Below are 16,476 nucleotides of genomic sequence, written 5' to 3'. Positions count from 1 at the left end.
GGCACCTACCCGTCTCATTCTGCGCTGTCCACCACTGGGTTTATTGTTGCGCCGCCAGGCCTTGCTTTTTACTCCTCCACTCCCGCCCCCGAGATCAAAACTCAGGTCGCCATGCTTGAACAAGCACTTTACTCACTGGGCCATTTCCCAGACCAATTTAGATTTCTTCTAACCCGCCAGGGCATACCTGAAGTACAATACGAGGTCCTGACCTCTGACTCATGTAACTTACTTAAGGCTGAAAAAGCAGTTGGTAGACCTGGAAAACACGGTGAAGTAGACAAAGCATCTGCAGAAATCTGGAGCAAGAGATTGAAACTGACATAAAAAATCAGTTGTCTAAGATCACAGAGGAAAAGCCAGTCTGAAATTTTAGTTTTGAAACTGGTGCATTCAAATTGCACATGTATCCTAGGTAATTTGGAACAGGCTCCCTCTAAGTTGCAAACTCAGAAAAGCCCTAAGACCTTAACTTTCACTTGAGGTTGCTCCAAAGGCTCAGTGGAAATCTAGCTAAGTACTGAAGGAGGGCCATAGCAAAGGGCCAATCTTCTAAGTTTACAGGAAGTGGTATTTTACTTTAGCTTCTGTTGTTCTGAGAAATGTCTGTGAGGACAACAGATGGACATAGTTAAGGAAAAGAGAATTCTGTAGCTACATACAATGAGTTTCTACCAAGAATTGGAGGAAGTCGCCGGGCGGTGGTGGCACACGCCTTTAATCCCAGCACTCGGGAGGCAGAGCCAGGCGGATCTCTGTGAGTTTGAGGCCAGCCTGGGCTACCAAGTGAGTCCCAGGAAAGGCGCAAAGCCACACAGAGAAACCCTGTCTCGAAAAACCAAAAAAAAAAAAAAAAAAAAAAAAAAAAAATTGGAGGAAGTCACTAGACAAAGGGACATTTATAGTTTTTAGAAACAGAAAAGCAGCAAACCTTGTGAGGAAGAAAAAGCTGATTTCCATAGTCACTGCATTACAATATTCTAATGTTTAGTTTTCAATAAGAAGCCAAAGCCTTACAAAAATAGAAGGTGAATATAATGCATTCAAAAGACGAAAACAAATTAACAGTCACTGGCAAGGCTCAGACACTGGAATACCAGTAAAAGCATTTTTAAACAAATGGCTTAAATATGCTTTAAAAATGTAAAATTGAAAATTGTTCCAAAGCTAAATATAAAAATAATAGCAATATAGGAAAAAATCAAAACTAAGCCAGAGAAACAATACTTGAATTAAAGTCAAAATATCAAGGAGAAAAAACCCACAATAATAAAAATTAAACAAATAATAAATCCATGGGAAAAACAATAACAGAAGAAGAGAATTCACTCTAGGGCTTCAATGGTATTTCTGAGAAGGCAGAAAGAATGAGCAAAATGTGAGGCTGAGTAAGGAGCAGAAAGAAAAGGAAAAGGAGTTAAGAAAAGCAGAGCCTAGGCACCTGGTGTGGCAACATTAAGCTGCCCAACACTGATATCAGTTATAAAGGAAGAGAAGAAAAGTGTATTTGAAGAAACAATGACCCTAGATTTCACAATGAGAAAGATTATAATAAAATAGTTGAAAGGCATGACAGAAGAAAGACACATAAAAGCAAGGGAGAAGCAGCTTGACAAGGACAAAAATGTGTTTTACAGCAAAATCCTCATAGAAAACCCACAGGGCCAAAAGGCAAAGTGGTGATTTAGAACACTGGGGAAAATGTTAAATAAGGATTCTATATGGCACAAAACTCTCCTTCCAAGAATGAGTGGGAGATCAAGAAGAGGAATAGAAAATGAAGGACTTGTTTGGCACTACATTTACCTGCAAGAAGTGCTAAAGGCCATGTTGTCAGGTGGACACAAAAGGGGACAGAGGTGTATAGCACCTTAATGTCCTATCAAGAAGCAAGACCTGGAGTAAAATTACCTTCGTTGACAAATATCAAAGTTCACATTGCTGTATAGTTTTTAACTCTAGTTTTTAATCTTCTATATGAAATCAATCACGGTTGATATGGATAACGCATAATTAAATGTTATAGGACACAAAATGCACATAGACATAACCTGTGGTGACAACATATAAATTGTGGGGGTTAGGGAAGTATGTATAGGGGCACAGTCTTTTTATACTATTGAAAGTAAGTTGCTATCTATTCAAACTATGTTGCTATAAATTTAGAATGTTAAATTTAATCTTCATGGTAACCATAAGTGAAATGGTTAGCCGTCTGTATTTGACTTCTACAATTATAGACTCCAGTCAACTCTGGATTAAAAGCATTTAAAAACAATTGTCTACACTGTACATGAATGTACTCTTTTTGCTGACATTGGTCTGTAAACAATACAGGGTAATAACTATATACTGAGCATTTATAGTGTACTAGATATTACAAATAACCCAGAGAAGATTGAAGCATATAGGAAGATATGCCTATGTTATAGTCAAATACTATAACTTTTTATATAAGGGACTTGAACATATGAACATTTTCTTATCTGCGGGAAGTACTGGCATCAAAAGCTTGCATGTCCCAGGTGCAAATCTATCTTCAAATACACACATACATGTACAGACAAGGAAATGAGATAATAATCCGGATTGGTTTATATAAAAAAGCCACTTAAACACAGAGTATGGCAGTAACGCAGGAAATGAGGGACAATCAAAGCGTGATACATAGGAAACAAAATTTGTCAAAACTGTGTCCATCCTTCTCAATTATGAAATTCAGTACAAATCAAATGCTGTACTCAAAGGGAATAGCTTAGCAAATGGAAAAAGTGACACAAGTATTTGCTCCTCTAGATATAAAGACAATGTAAGTTGAAAGCAAAAGAATAGGATTCATTGCAAATACTAACCAGACAAGAACTAGAGTAGCTATTACTATCAGACAAAATAGACTGTAAGCCAATAAGTCTTGTAAAAGAAAAAAGAAATTACCTGAGAAGAGTCAATTCATCAAATTATGTAATAATTATAAATTTACATGAAATAAAAAAAAACAGATCATCCAAGCTCACAAGGAAAGCATTACTGGAATTGAAGGGAGAATGTCTTACACTGCTAGCTGCAGATTTCAGTACATCATCTTGAATAATGGCTAGAGCATCTAGCTAGGAAATGAATAAGGAAGATGATATTATACAACAATGTAAACTAAATAGAACAGACATATATAGAACACAACAAACCTAAAAAGTCAAGTACACATTCTTTTCAAGAATACATGAGACATTTCCCAGAAAAAACATATGCTAGGCCCCAAAAAAGTCTTAGTAAACTAAAAAAAAAATTCCAAATCTTCCAAGTAACTTTTCTAACTGCAACAGAGTGAAGTCAGAAACCAATAATGGAGAAAAACAAGAGAATTCACAGATCTGTGAAAGTGAAACAACAAAGTCATAAGCAACAAGTCAAAGACAAAATCATAAAGGAAATCAGACAATATATTGAGGTGAATGAAAATAAAAATATTGTATGAAACCTAGGAGATGTGATGAGGTGGTGGTGGACCACTGATTGTTATAGATGCTGATATTAAGAATTTCCAAATCAAGCCGGCGGTGGTGGCACACGCCTTTAATCCCAGCACTCGGGAGGCAGAGCCAGGTGGATCTCTGTGAGTTCCAGGCCAGCCTGAGCTACCAAGTGAGTTCCAGGAAAGGCGCAAAGCTACACAGAGAAACCCTGTCTCGAAGAAAAAAACAAAACAACAAAAAAAAAAAACCTACAGTTTCTTAATAACATACATATTGCACTCGGGAGGCAGAGCCAGGCGGATCTCTGTGAGTTCAAGGTCAGCCTGGGCTACCAAGTGAGTACCAGGAAAGGCACAAAGCTACACAGAGAAACCCTGTCTTGAAAAACAACAACAACAAAAAAAAAAAACAAAAAAAACAACAACAACAACAACAAAAAAAAAAAACAAAAAAGTTTGCCGGGCGGTGGTGGCGCACGCCTTTAATCCCAGCACTCGGGAGGCAGAGCCAGGTGGATCTCTCTGAGTTCGAGGCCAGCCTGGGCTACCAAGTGAGTTCCAGGAAAGGCGCAAAGCTACACAAGAGAAACCCTGTCTCGAAAAACCAACAACAAAAAAAAAAAAAAAAAAAAAGAATTTCCAAATCAAGAACAAAAAACTTTATACTGTGAGGAATTAGAAAATAGTGTTTAGAGCAGATATGCAATAGAGAATATAAAAAACCTAAACTGTTCTTGAAAATACCGAAATTATCTTGTATATATGTGTGCATATGTGGTCATGTGTATTATGTGCATATGCACATGTGGAAGCCAAAGGTCAATGCTGGGTGTTCTCCTCAATCACTGCCTTCCCCCCCCCTAATTTTAATTCTATTTTTATTAATTGATTGATTTTGTGTGTGTGTGTGTGTGTATGTGTGTGTGCATGTGTTCATACTCATGGGGAGGTCCAAGGACAATTTAGGGGAGTTGATTCTCTCCTTCTACCATGTGAGTTAAGGAATTCAAAGTCAAGTTTTAGGTCTGGTGTCAAGCACCTTTACCTGCTGAGCCATCTCACTTGCCTTCTACCTTATTATTATAATTATTTTAACATTTATTTTATTATTCTGAGAATTTCATGCGAGTACTGCATTTTCATCATTTCTACCTTATCCTCTCCTCTTCCAACTTCTACAGTTCCCCTCCCACTCAAAATTCATGACCTCTTTGATCAATATTGTTTCATATAAGTACACACATACATGTAAAAACGTACACATATGTATATATAAATACAACCAGCTGAACTCATTTAGTGTTGCGTGTGTGTGTGTGTGTGTGTGTGTTTGTGTGTGTGTGTTTGTGTGTGTGTGTATGTGTGTTTGTGTGTGTGTGTGTGTGTGTTTGTGTGTGTGTGTGTGTGTGTGTTTGTGTGTGTGTTTTTTGGCTGAATACTAGATATTGGGTAACCTATTGGTGGCTCTTCCCTTCAGAACCCTGACTCTCTTTCTCTTAGCAGTCACTGCATGTAGTTCTTCATCTAGGGGCAGAACCTGGTGTACCTTCCCTGACTCATGTTGGAATGTCAACTGTCATTCTCTCACTGGCCTAGAATTTAACAAATAGGCCAGGCTGGGATATCAGCAAGCCCCAGGGATTCTCCTGTCTTTGCCTCCTAGGGCTGGGTTTAAGAGTGCCTAGGGCACACCTATCTTTTGTGTTTGCTAAGAGTTAAAACCTCTGTCCACATGCTTGCATAACAAGCACTTTACCAATTAAACTATCTCTTCAGCTAGAAAATTATATTTAGATAGACTGGCCAAGCAAAAAAGAGAAGACATAAATGACTAAATTTGGAGATGAAAGTGTGATTCTTTAGAGAAATAATATTGCAGAGGAATACTAGAAGTGATTATGTGCCAATAATTCAGATAATAGAACAGACGCTGCCTAGGAACAAATAAATGGCTTGAGGTTACCCAGAAGATGTAGACATTCTCAGCAGACCTGTAACAAGTAGAGATTGAAATAATAACCAAAACCTCATCAACAAGACAAGTACAGAATCAGATGACTTCACTAGTGAATTCTATAAAACATTTAAAGCAGAACTGGGCTGGGGTATTTCTCAGTAGACTCCTTGGCTAGTATGTGAGAGGCCTTAGGCTTAGTCCCCAGTGTGGAAAAAAATAAGCAAAAATTCTCCAAATGATTATAAAACAGAAGATGAAGTAACACTTCCTTCCCCATTCTATAAGGCCAGTATTACCAATATCAAAGTCTGAGAAAGACACCTAAAAAGGAATTCACATACAAATATCCTTTAGTAATGTCTCAATATAGATGCAGACTTATGAAAAATTATCAGCAAATCAGTTTCAACAGATTATTAACAAGATTTTATGCCACAACCAAGAAGGATTTATCTGAGAAATGTTCGAGTTGTTCAATGAGAGAAAAGAAATATATCACATTAATTCAATGATGACAATACCACATAATTATCTCAAATGGTGTCAAACAGCATTTAACAAAATCTAACTCCCACTCATGATAAAAGCACTTAGCAAACTAGGACTAGATGGGAATTTGCTTGAGATGAAATTGGTAATTTATATAAAAAAAAGAAAAAGTCAATATAAAATTCTTATTTAATGGAGAAATAAAAGCCTTCTCCCTTATTTATGGCTGTACCATCTTGAAGGTGTTTGGTCTCACATGAAAAAACATTTCCCTGTGATCTTGCACAAGATAAGGTTGCTCATTTTCCTCATTGCTACTCAATGCTGTACTTTGAGAAAATGGGAAAGAGAGATGGGAGGAGTGAAAGAGAAAGAGAGGGCTGATAAGGCAAAGGCACTTGCTACCAAGCCTGATGACCTCAGTTTAGTCCTTGAGACCTACATGGTAGAAGGAGATACCTACTTCTGGAAATTGTTGCCATAGGTCTACATATGAACAGTGGCACACACACACGCCCCATTTACCACCCCCTTTAGTAAATAAATATAACACAAAACTTAAAGATTAAAAATAAATAAAAAGGCCGGGTGGTGGTGGCGAATGCCTTTAATCCCAGCATTCGGGAGGCAGAGGCAGGTGGATCTCTGTGAGTTCGAGGCCAGCCTGGGCTACCAAGTGAGTTCCAGGAAAGGCACAAAGCTACACAGGGAAACCCTGTCTCGAAAAACAAAACAAAAAAAAAAAAAAAAAAAAAAAAAAGAGATGGATGGCTTCAAGTTGGAAAGGGACAGTAAGATTACCCTTATCTGGGAGCTGGAGAGATAGTTCAGTGGTTTAGAACACTGGCTACTCTTCCCAGCACCCACAGGGCAGCTTGCAACCATCTGTAACTCTAGTTCTAGGGAAATCAACGGCCCCTTCTGGCCTCTACAAACACTGCATTCATGTGGTGCACAGAATTACATGCTGGCAAGAATACCCATCCATACACATAAAAATAAATAATTCTTTAAAATGTTTCAAATGTCAACATTCTGTTTCAAGTTGGCTTCACTATATAAAATTCAAAATCTTTGAAACAACAACAACAACAAAATTACCCTTACTTGCAGATTATATAATGCTATGTATAGGAAATCTGTCAGAATCAAGAGAAAAGTAATTACAGCTAATAATGTAATTTAGCAAGTTGGCAGGATATAGGATGAACACACACGAAAAACCTTGTCTTGGGGATTCTCATCTAGAACCCACAAAGACTTCAAAAAATTAGAAACTCCAAATTAATTAACCAGAATCAATTATTGGGCAAATGAAGTGCACATTAATTCCCCAAACCAGTAAAAATAGGCAATAATTATATGAAAATATATTCAACATCTTTACCTATCAGAGAAAACAAATAAATTACACACTGATATTCCATTTCACCCCACTCAAAATAGCTATCATTAGGAAAACAGACAACAAATGTTTATGGAAATGTGAGGCAGGAACCCTTATTTGGGGACTATAATACAGCCAGTGTGGAACTCACTGAGGATGTTCCTAAAATAGAACTATTTTATGATCCAGCTATAAAAATTCTGGGCATATATCTAAAGGAATCTAACTCAGTGTTCAAGAGATACCTGTACACCCATGTTTATGTACAGAACTGTATCATCTACAAATTCATATATTTAAGTTCTGTCAGTATATCACATCGTGATCATATATAAGAGATGAGGTCTTTAAAGAGGTGATTGGCTATCAGTTTGGGTCCTAATTCAGATTGGTGTCCTTACAAGAAGATGAATTTTGGACACATAGGTATGGACGTATACACATAGTGGAAACAGTATAAACACAATGAGAAGACGATCCATAAGGCAAGGAGGGAGGCCTCAGAAAAACCTAACCTACCCGACAGCTTTTAGTCTCCAGAGTGTGTGGAAACAAATGTTTGCTGATCTAGCCACAGAGTGTATGATATTTCATTATTTCAAACCTTGCAAAGTAACACTATTGCTTACTTCTGATAGGAGTTCTCAGTTCCTTCAATTGAGACAAAATGTGGGTACCTGAGGCTTTAACAGTGGCTCATCACTTTTCTACTTTCAATTTACATCACCATCTAGATTGAATCAGTTATATTTTCAAAATTATGTCTCATTTATTTTCTTGTTCTTATTTTTATAACTACTACTATATGTTCCTGGCCTTCAACATCACTTTCTGGCTACTTTACCACCAAAATGGTTTTCTTTACATCTGTTTTCCATATAGACACCACAGTAGAGTCTGAAAATGAAATGAAAACAAAACCATGCCGTTCTTTCTGCTTATTATCTTCAAACTTTGTCTTGATGTCTAAAGTCCAAGATTCTTCATATAATATGTCCATCATTGATTTAGTCTTTTGACATTTAGTCATTAGACTACTTCCTGGCTCTTGCTTTATGCTGCAATACACCAAAACTATAACAGGGCCCCAGATCTTAGTAGGCTCCCAGACCTTATTTAGCACAACTGACTGCATGGTGAAAGTACCATTCAAGCCATAAAATTCAGCATGTAGACAGCACCACTTGCCAAAATGAAAACAAAGACCTAATCCATCAAAGCCTATACTTCTGGGAAAGTCTCTAAATGTATTAAATTTTGCCTTTTAGTTTCTGTAGTAGTTCTGCTTCTGGTTAACTGATCTTGTTAACTGAAGTATGTCAACTCAGGATATGTTTGTGTTTAAAAGCTCACCCTGAGAAAGGCTCAGGGCTACACTGGGATCCTAAACACCCAGTGCAGTTGCCAGCTGCCTAATAAAGTCTTTCTATTGTCTTAAACCTGTGTCCAAGTAGTGTTTTTGGTGGCTACCCCACAACAAAACACTTTGTTATATTTTGAACAGTATATGAAATTTCATCTTCTTGATCTTTGCCTATATATCTGGTAATTTGTCAAAACTCTACTGATCTTTTATGAATTATTTAGGTATTACATTGACACAAGTCTATCCGGCTATTTTTACTTTTCTTTTTTTTTTCTTCAAGACAAGGTTTCTCTGTGTAGTTTTGGTGCCTGTCCTGGACCTTGCTCTGTAGATCAGGCTGGCCTTGAACTCACAGAGATCTGCCTGGCTCTGCCTCCCAAGTGCAGGGATTAAAGGCATGTTCCACCACTGCCCATCTATTTTTACTTTTCTTTTTTCTTCCGTTCTTTTTTTTTAAGATTTATTTATTCAATGTGTATGAGTGTTTTGTTTACACGTATGTATGTGCACCAACATGTGTGTGCCTGGTGTCTGTAGAGGTGAGAAGAAGGTGTCAGATTCACTGGAACTGGAGTTACAGACAGTTGTGAGCCACCATGTGGTTGCTGGGAATTGAACTCAGGACCTCTGGAGGAGCAGCCTGTGCTCTTAACCTCTGAGCCATCTCTCCAGCCCTGGTTGTTCCACTCTTAGGCATCAATCCAAGAGAAACGAAACCAGATGTCCACATAAAGACTTCCAAACATCATAGCAAATTTATATCTAGCAGACCAAACTAGAAAAACAACCTCAATGTCCATCAACAGTATAGTGCAGAAATTGCTGCTGGTACATCCATACAATGGAGTACTACTGAGCAATTAAAAATGAGTGAATCACTGATACCTATTGTAGATGTAGATGAAGACACCTAATATAGACGAAGCTCACAAACATGCTATGCCAAAGAAGGCAGTCCTTCCCTGTGCCCCCTGGAAAATAGTACCCCCTCCCTGAAAAAAGAAAAGAAAATGCCAAGTGGACATGGTGGTAAACTGAAGAGACGGAGATGCAGGCAAATCAAGAGTTCAAGGTCACCCTTAGCTACACAGGGAGTTTTGAGGCTACCCTGGGCTACATGAGACACTGTCTTAAAAAAAAAAGACAAACCAGCCGATAGTGGCACACGCCTTTAATCCAGGCACTCAGGAGGCAGAGGCAGGTGGATCTCTGTGAGTTCGAGGCCAGCCTGGGCTACAGAGCGAGATCTAGGACTGGCTTCAAAGCTACACACACACACACCAAAAACAAAACAAAACAAAACAAAACAAAACCCTCTGTCTCAAAAAAAAGAAAAAAGAAAAAAAGAAAAGAAAATCAAAACCAAAATGTTCAAACTAGTCTGTAATGACAGAAAACAAACCCATGATTATATGGGGCCAAGAATGGGAGAAGTAGACTGCAAAGGGGTACCAGGGGGAAACGGAATGTTCTAGGTTTCAACTGAGATGTTGATTACTCAGGGCTATCCATCTCACTGAGCCTAGTCCACTTAGAATTACTGATTCTTTGTTTTGAGACAGGGTCTCACTTTACAGCTGATGCTGTCCTCCAAATCCTTCTGCATCATTATTACTGCATGTATTCATGCATTATTACCGCACAAATGACTGCATTTTATCAGATGCAAAGTATACCTCAATAAAGCGGCTTTTAACAAGGTAGCATTGGAGCTGGGTGATGGAGGTGCATGTCTTTAATCCCAGCACTAGGGAGGCAGAGGCAGGCAGATCTCGTGAGTTCAAGGCCAGCCTGATCTACAAATCCAGTTCCAAGACAGCCAGAGTTACACAGAGAAACCCTGTCTCAGAAACAAAATGTAGTACTAGGGGCTGGATGGAGCAATGGTTCCATGAGGTTAAAGGTAGTCTTGCAGAGGACCCAAGTTCAGTTTCCAACATCCACATTGAATATAACTGCTTGTAATTCCAGCTCCAGGGAGATCCGATGCCTCTGGTCTCTTGAGGCTCTAGAAAACATTGCTCATACCCACACACAAACACACATACATACACATAATTCAAAATACTAAAAATAACTGAGCACGGTGGCACTCAAGAGGCAGAGGTAGGTGGGTCTTTGGGTTCAAGGCCAGCCTGGTCTACAGAGTAAGTTCCAGGACAGCCAAGGCTACAGAGAGAAACCCTGTCTTGAAAAATAAATAAATAAATAAATAAAATAAATTCATCTTTAAGCCATGTGCTGTGTCGAAGCCTTTTAATCTGAGCACATGGGAGGCAGAGGTAGGCAGTTCTCTTGAGTTCAAGGCCAGTCCAGTCTACATAGGGAAGTTTGTGTTAGGGTTAGCCAGGGCCATATAGTTGTAACTAGTCTTTTTCTGTCTCATCAGCCAGCTCCCAAATTTATTATTATTATTAATTATTTTATAGTATTATTCATTATAAAAGCTTGGCTGAGCCGGGCGGTGGTGGCGCACGCCTTTAATCCCAGCACTCGGGAGGCAGAGCCAGGTGGATCTCTCTGAGTTTGAGGCCAGCCTGGTCTACAGAGCGAGATCCAGGAAAGGTGCAAAGCTACACAGAGAAACCCTGTCTCGAAAAACCAAAAAAAAAAAAAAAAAAAAAAAGCTTGGCTGGTAACTTAGGCTTGTTTCTAACTAGCTCTTATAACTTAAATTAATATCTTTTAATCTATGTTCTTTTATGTGGCTTGGTTACCTTTACTTTGTACTGGCCATGCTGATTGCTCTGTGTCCCCTGGTGTCTCCCCTTTTTCTGCTCAGTGTCTTCTGTGCCTGGAAATCCTGCCTAGCTGTTGGCTATTCGGCTTTTTTTCTTTTCTTTTCTTTTTTTTTTTGAGTAGAACCGAAATTTATTATAAGCCACAGTCGTCCTAGGGACCTCCATGCTATATATATATATATATATATATATATATATATATATATATATATATATATAGCCTCTATGGTTCTATGGGTTGTGGTCTGATTGTTCTTTATTTTATATCTAGAATCCACCTATGAGTGAGTACATACCATGACTGTCTTTCTGGGTTTGGGTTACCTCACTCAGGATGATTTTTTCTAGTTCCATCCATTTGCCTGCAAATTTCATGCTTTCATTGTTTTTCTCTGCTGAGTAGTACTCCATTGTGTATATGTACCACATTTTCTTAATCCATTCTTCAGTTGAGGGGCATCTAGGTTGTTTCCAGTCTCTGGCTATTACAAATATTGCTACTATGAGCTTAGTTGAGCAATCATACCTTGTGGTATGATTGAGTATTCCTTGGGCATATGTCCAGGAGTGGTATCATTGGGGCTTGAGTTAGATTGATTCCCAATTTTCTGAGAAACCACCATACTGATTTCTAAAGTGGCTGTACCAGTTTGCATTCCCACCAACAGTGGAGGAGTATTCCTCTTGCTCCACATTCTCTCTAACATAAGCTGTCTGCAGTGTTTTTGATCTTAGCCATTCTGACAGGTGTTAAATGGTATTTCAATGTTGTTTTGATTGCATTTCCCTGATGACTAAGGATGATGAGCAATTCCTTAAATGTCTTTTGGCCATTTGAGATTCTTCTGTTAAGAATTCTGTTTAGCTCTGTAGCCCATTTTTTAAATTGGATTGTTTGTTATTTTGATATCTAGTTTCTTGAATTCTTTATATATTTTGAAGATCAGCCCTCTATCTGATGTGGGTTGATGAAGATCTTTTCTCATTTTGTAGGCTGTCATTTTGTCTTATATACCATGTCCTTTGCCTTACAGATGCTTCTCAGTTTCAGGAGGTCCCATTTATTGATTGCTGCTCTCAGTGTTTGTGCTACTGGTATTATATTTAGGAAGTAGTCTCCTGTGCTAATGTGTTCAAGACTACTTCCTACTTTCTCTTCTATTAGGTTCAATATAACTGGATTTATATTGGTCTTTAATCCACTTGGACTTGAGTTTTGTGCATGTCAACAGATAGACCTATTTGCAATATTCTACATGTTGACATTCAGTTATCCCAGCACTATTTGTTGAAGATGCTTTCTAAGTATAGAGATACTTAAAATACCCCAAAATTCAGCTAGAGAGATGCTTCAGTGTGTGTGCTGGCTAGTTTGCTGTTTTGGTCAACTTGACTAAAGCTAGGGTCATCTTGGAAGAAGGCATCTTACTTGAGAACATGCTTCCATAGGATTGGCCTGTAGGAAAGTCTGTAGGGCATTTTCTTTTTGTTTTGTTTTTTTGAGACAGGGTTTCTCCATGTAGTTTTGGTGACTGTCCTGGATCTTGCTCTGTAGACTAGGCTGGCCTTGAACTCACAGAGATCCTACTGGCTCTGCCTCCCAAGTGCTGGGATTAAAGGCATGTGCCACCGCTGCCCAGCTGGGCATTTTCTTGATTGATCCTTACATCTTGCTTCTCATAGAGGCAGCAGCTGGCAGCATCTCCTGACTCAGCCTTCTAGTTCCCAGAATTCTCCTCTCTGATTATCCCAACTATACTATACTTCCTGCCTGGCTACTGGCCAATCAGCATTTTATTTATCAATCAATCAGAGCAACACATTCACAACATACAGAAAGACATCCCCAGCAAGAGGGCCTTGATCACTTTAGGCAGTGCCATCCCTGAGCACCCGGTGGTGCTGGGTGGTTTAAGAAGCCAGGCTGACCAAGTCAGTAAGTAGCATTTCTCTATGGCTCCTGCACCAGTTCTTGTCCCAACTACTCCAGATGCTAGACTACAAATTATAAAATGAAATAAACCTTTCCTACCCAACTTGCTTTTGGTCATGGTATTTTATTAAAGCAATAGAAACCCTAATAGAGTGAATAAAGTATTTCCTATACAAGTGTGAAGATCCAATTTCAAATTCTGTGAACCAAGTAAAGCAGGTATCTATAATCCCAGTGTTCCTATGGTGGGTGATATGGGAGGCAGAAACAGGAGACTCTTGGGTGTACATAGTGACAAACAATGAAGAGATTCTGTCTCAAGGTGGAAGGTGAGGAATGACACTCAAAGTTCTGCTCTGAGTTCCACATGCCATAGCACGTAAGCATTTGTACACACATTCATGAGTGGTGTGCATGTGCATGCATGTACACACACACAACACACACACACACACACACACACGCACGCACAGGCACACAGGGAGAGAGACGGGGGAGGGGGGGAGAATGAGGGGGGGAGAGAAGGAGCCAGAGAGAGAGACAGAGAGATATCATACATATACACAAAATGCCAACATTTTGTATCATGTAACAATCAATAAAAATCATACCAAAAAAATTGTAGAACAGTTTACTGACACATCATATTTATGAAGATAATATGGAACAAAATGACAGTCTCACTTTTGTTTGGGTGGAGGACTACTAAAATAAAATTCACACCAAAAGACAAGATGGAGATAAAGGGCTAAAATGTTAGACCCATAGAGATGATCCCTTGGTTTAAGATTCCACTTGAAGCAAATAATTCTAATGACATTCTACTAGCACTAAATTATATTATGAAATCATGTCAGAAACCAACCCTAAGCTCAAACCAGTTGATCTAATAGCAAAGAAAAAAATAAGACTTGCTTAGAATACTGTATTTGATCTCTTCTCCCTGAAAGGACCCTCCATGGTAAAATAAAGCAAAACAAAAAAAAATCAAAAACCAAAGACTTGCTTAGATTTACCTATTCTGTCCATTTAAATTAAACCTACTTAACCACTCTCATGCTAACTAAAAAACTCATATTTGCTGCTACCAAAGGAACAAACTTATAAATATTTTTTCTGGTTACTTTTAAAGATCATCATTACCTCATTTATTGATACAAATGATCTTTACCTAGTAGTGCTATTGGATAATAGGAAAAATTAAAAGGGAAAGACAAAAATTTATTAAGACAAAAATGCTGATGAAAGTCACTCTTAAGTTTGTCTTAGAGAAAAACTAGTTTTGTTTTGTAGTGACACTGGTTACAAGTAAGTGTATACAAGAGCATCTCCAAATGGATGGGAGGATGCATTCTGCTAAGTATGCTAAATGAGAGATGGGGGGTTCTTTTTTAAATAAGGAACATATTTTGTGGGCTTTTCTAGAACTGTAGTTTATAACAGATATTCAGCAAATATTGTTGGGTAGTAATAAAATAATGTGACATTTGGATTTTTCTAGCGAGATGAATAATACTATATAGATTCATGTGGCAAAACTGCCCCATTTGAATACATTTTTTTTCCTTTCAGGAGTTGCTGTTTCTTGGAACATCACTCATAAAATGAGTTTAAAACATACTAGGTATATAGGTGTATAGATATTTCTTTTAGTTGAAAAAGCAGTTAGTTCGCTGTTAACAGCAGATAGGATCACAAGCATACACTCATCACATGGCCACTGTCATAAGACTCTGATGAGATTGTGACCACTTCCCTTGAACCCACACTTGTCTTCCTTCCTGAAGGTATCAACCTTAATCTTCCTTTCTGCTTGTAAGTGTTTTCTGCTTTGTGTCTGGGGTTAATCTATTCCTTCTAGCCAATAGCATCTCTATTTTTTTTTTTTTTTTTTGGTTTTTCGAGACAGGGTTTCTCTTGTGTAGCTTTGCGCCTTTCCTGGAACTCACTTGGTAGCCCAGGCTGGCCTCGAACTCACAGAGATCCGCCTGCCTCTGCCTCCCGAGTGCTGGGATTAAAGGCGTGCGCCACCACCGCCCGGCAGCATCTCTATATTAATGGTGGATTTCCCTTTAAAGCATATCTTACCATTTTAATAATTGGTAGCTGTTCAGATAAGATAAATTTCAAGAACAATGGATTAAATATACAATTACATACATTTGTGGGGTGCAATGAAATGCTTAAATATATGTATACAGTGTATAATGACGAGATCAGGGTAACTGGCAGATCTATCACCTCATAAACTTAGCATTTGTGTTTGGATCCATTTGTAATCTTGTCTAGGTATTATAAAATACACAATTAAATGTCAACTATGGTTAACCTAATGTATTATAGAGCACTCCAAGTAATTCCTGTTAATTGTACGTTGATACTTTATAAGCATTTTATCTGGCAGCGATTATTATAGTTGCATGCACTTTTCAGATATTACCAAACAGTACATTTCACGATAACTTAAACGAATATGAAACACTTTATCTTTTGCTAGTAGGAGCTATAACAGAGTACTGGAGAATAAAATCAAATACTAGTATGTATGCAACAGAGTTACCCAAACTCTTGTAAGGAATAATAACTAAAACAGCAACATACGGTGGAAGATACTTGATGTGTGCTTGCTTCCTTTCATTTCTGAAGAATGTGGCTGAGGCACAGGAATTCTGCAAATGATAAAAAATAAGAGAACCACAAATTGTAAAAAAGAGATTTAAATGCGAAAAAGCCTAATTGCGTTTATTCATAATTTATTTTAATTCAATGTCTCTTAAAGTAATCCATTAAATATACATATAATTACCAAAAAATCCATACATAATATAGTTTAAAACACTGCAGTGGAGTTAAATTTTATTATAAAAGAGAACATTTAACTTTATAATATAGCAACTAAAGATGGATACACTTCTATTCTCTTATGGGAATTTCAAAATGTGTTCTCATATTTTCAACAGTTCTGTAAAACATCCTTTTGCATTCTACAACTTCACTTTAGTTACTTCCATACGACTTGAGAACTGCATTTATTTTCTTCAGCAATGAACAATTCTATGCCTCTTTTCTTCTGCTCGATTAACTCTTATTTGTCCTTCAAATTTTAACTCAGTTATTATTTCCTATAAAAT

At 37.9% G+C, this 16,476-nt stretch overlaps 1 protein-coding gene across 2 annotated transcripts in view; it reads right to left on the bottom strand.

Annotated features, from left to right (window-relative positions):
- The window catches only part of Radx (RPA1 related single stranded DNA binding protein, X-linked), a 76,363-nt gene that overhangs the window by 14,208 nt on the left and 45,679 nt on the right, over positions 1-16,476 (bottom strand). For both annotated transcript variants that reach the window (XM_028895130.2, XM_028895131.2), the window contains exon 11: positions 15,947-16,014. In XM_028895130.2, coding sequence (XP_028750963.1) covers positions 15,947-16,014 — 68 coding nt within the window. The remainder of the gene's footprint in view (positions 1-15,946; positions 16,015-16,476) is intronic.

This window comes from Peromyscus leucopus, chromosome X (genome assembly GCF_004664715.2).
Source record: "Peromyscus leucopus breed LL Stock chromosome X, UCI_PerLeu_2.1, whole genome shotgun sequence".
Classification (NCBI taxonomy): domain Eukaryota; kingdom Metazoa; phylum Chordata; class Mammalia; order Rodentia; family Cricetidae; genus Peromyscus; species Peromyscus leucopus.
This window is presented reverse-complemented; position numbering and strand designations above follow the sequence as displayed.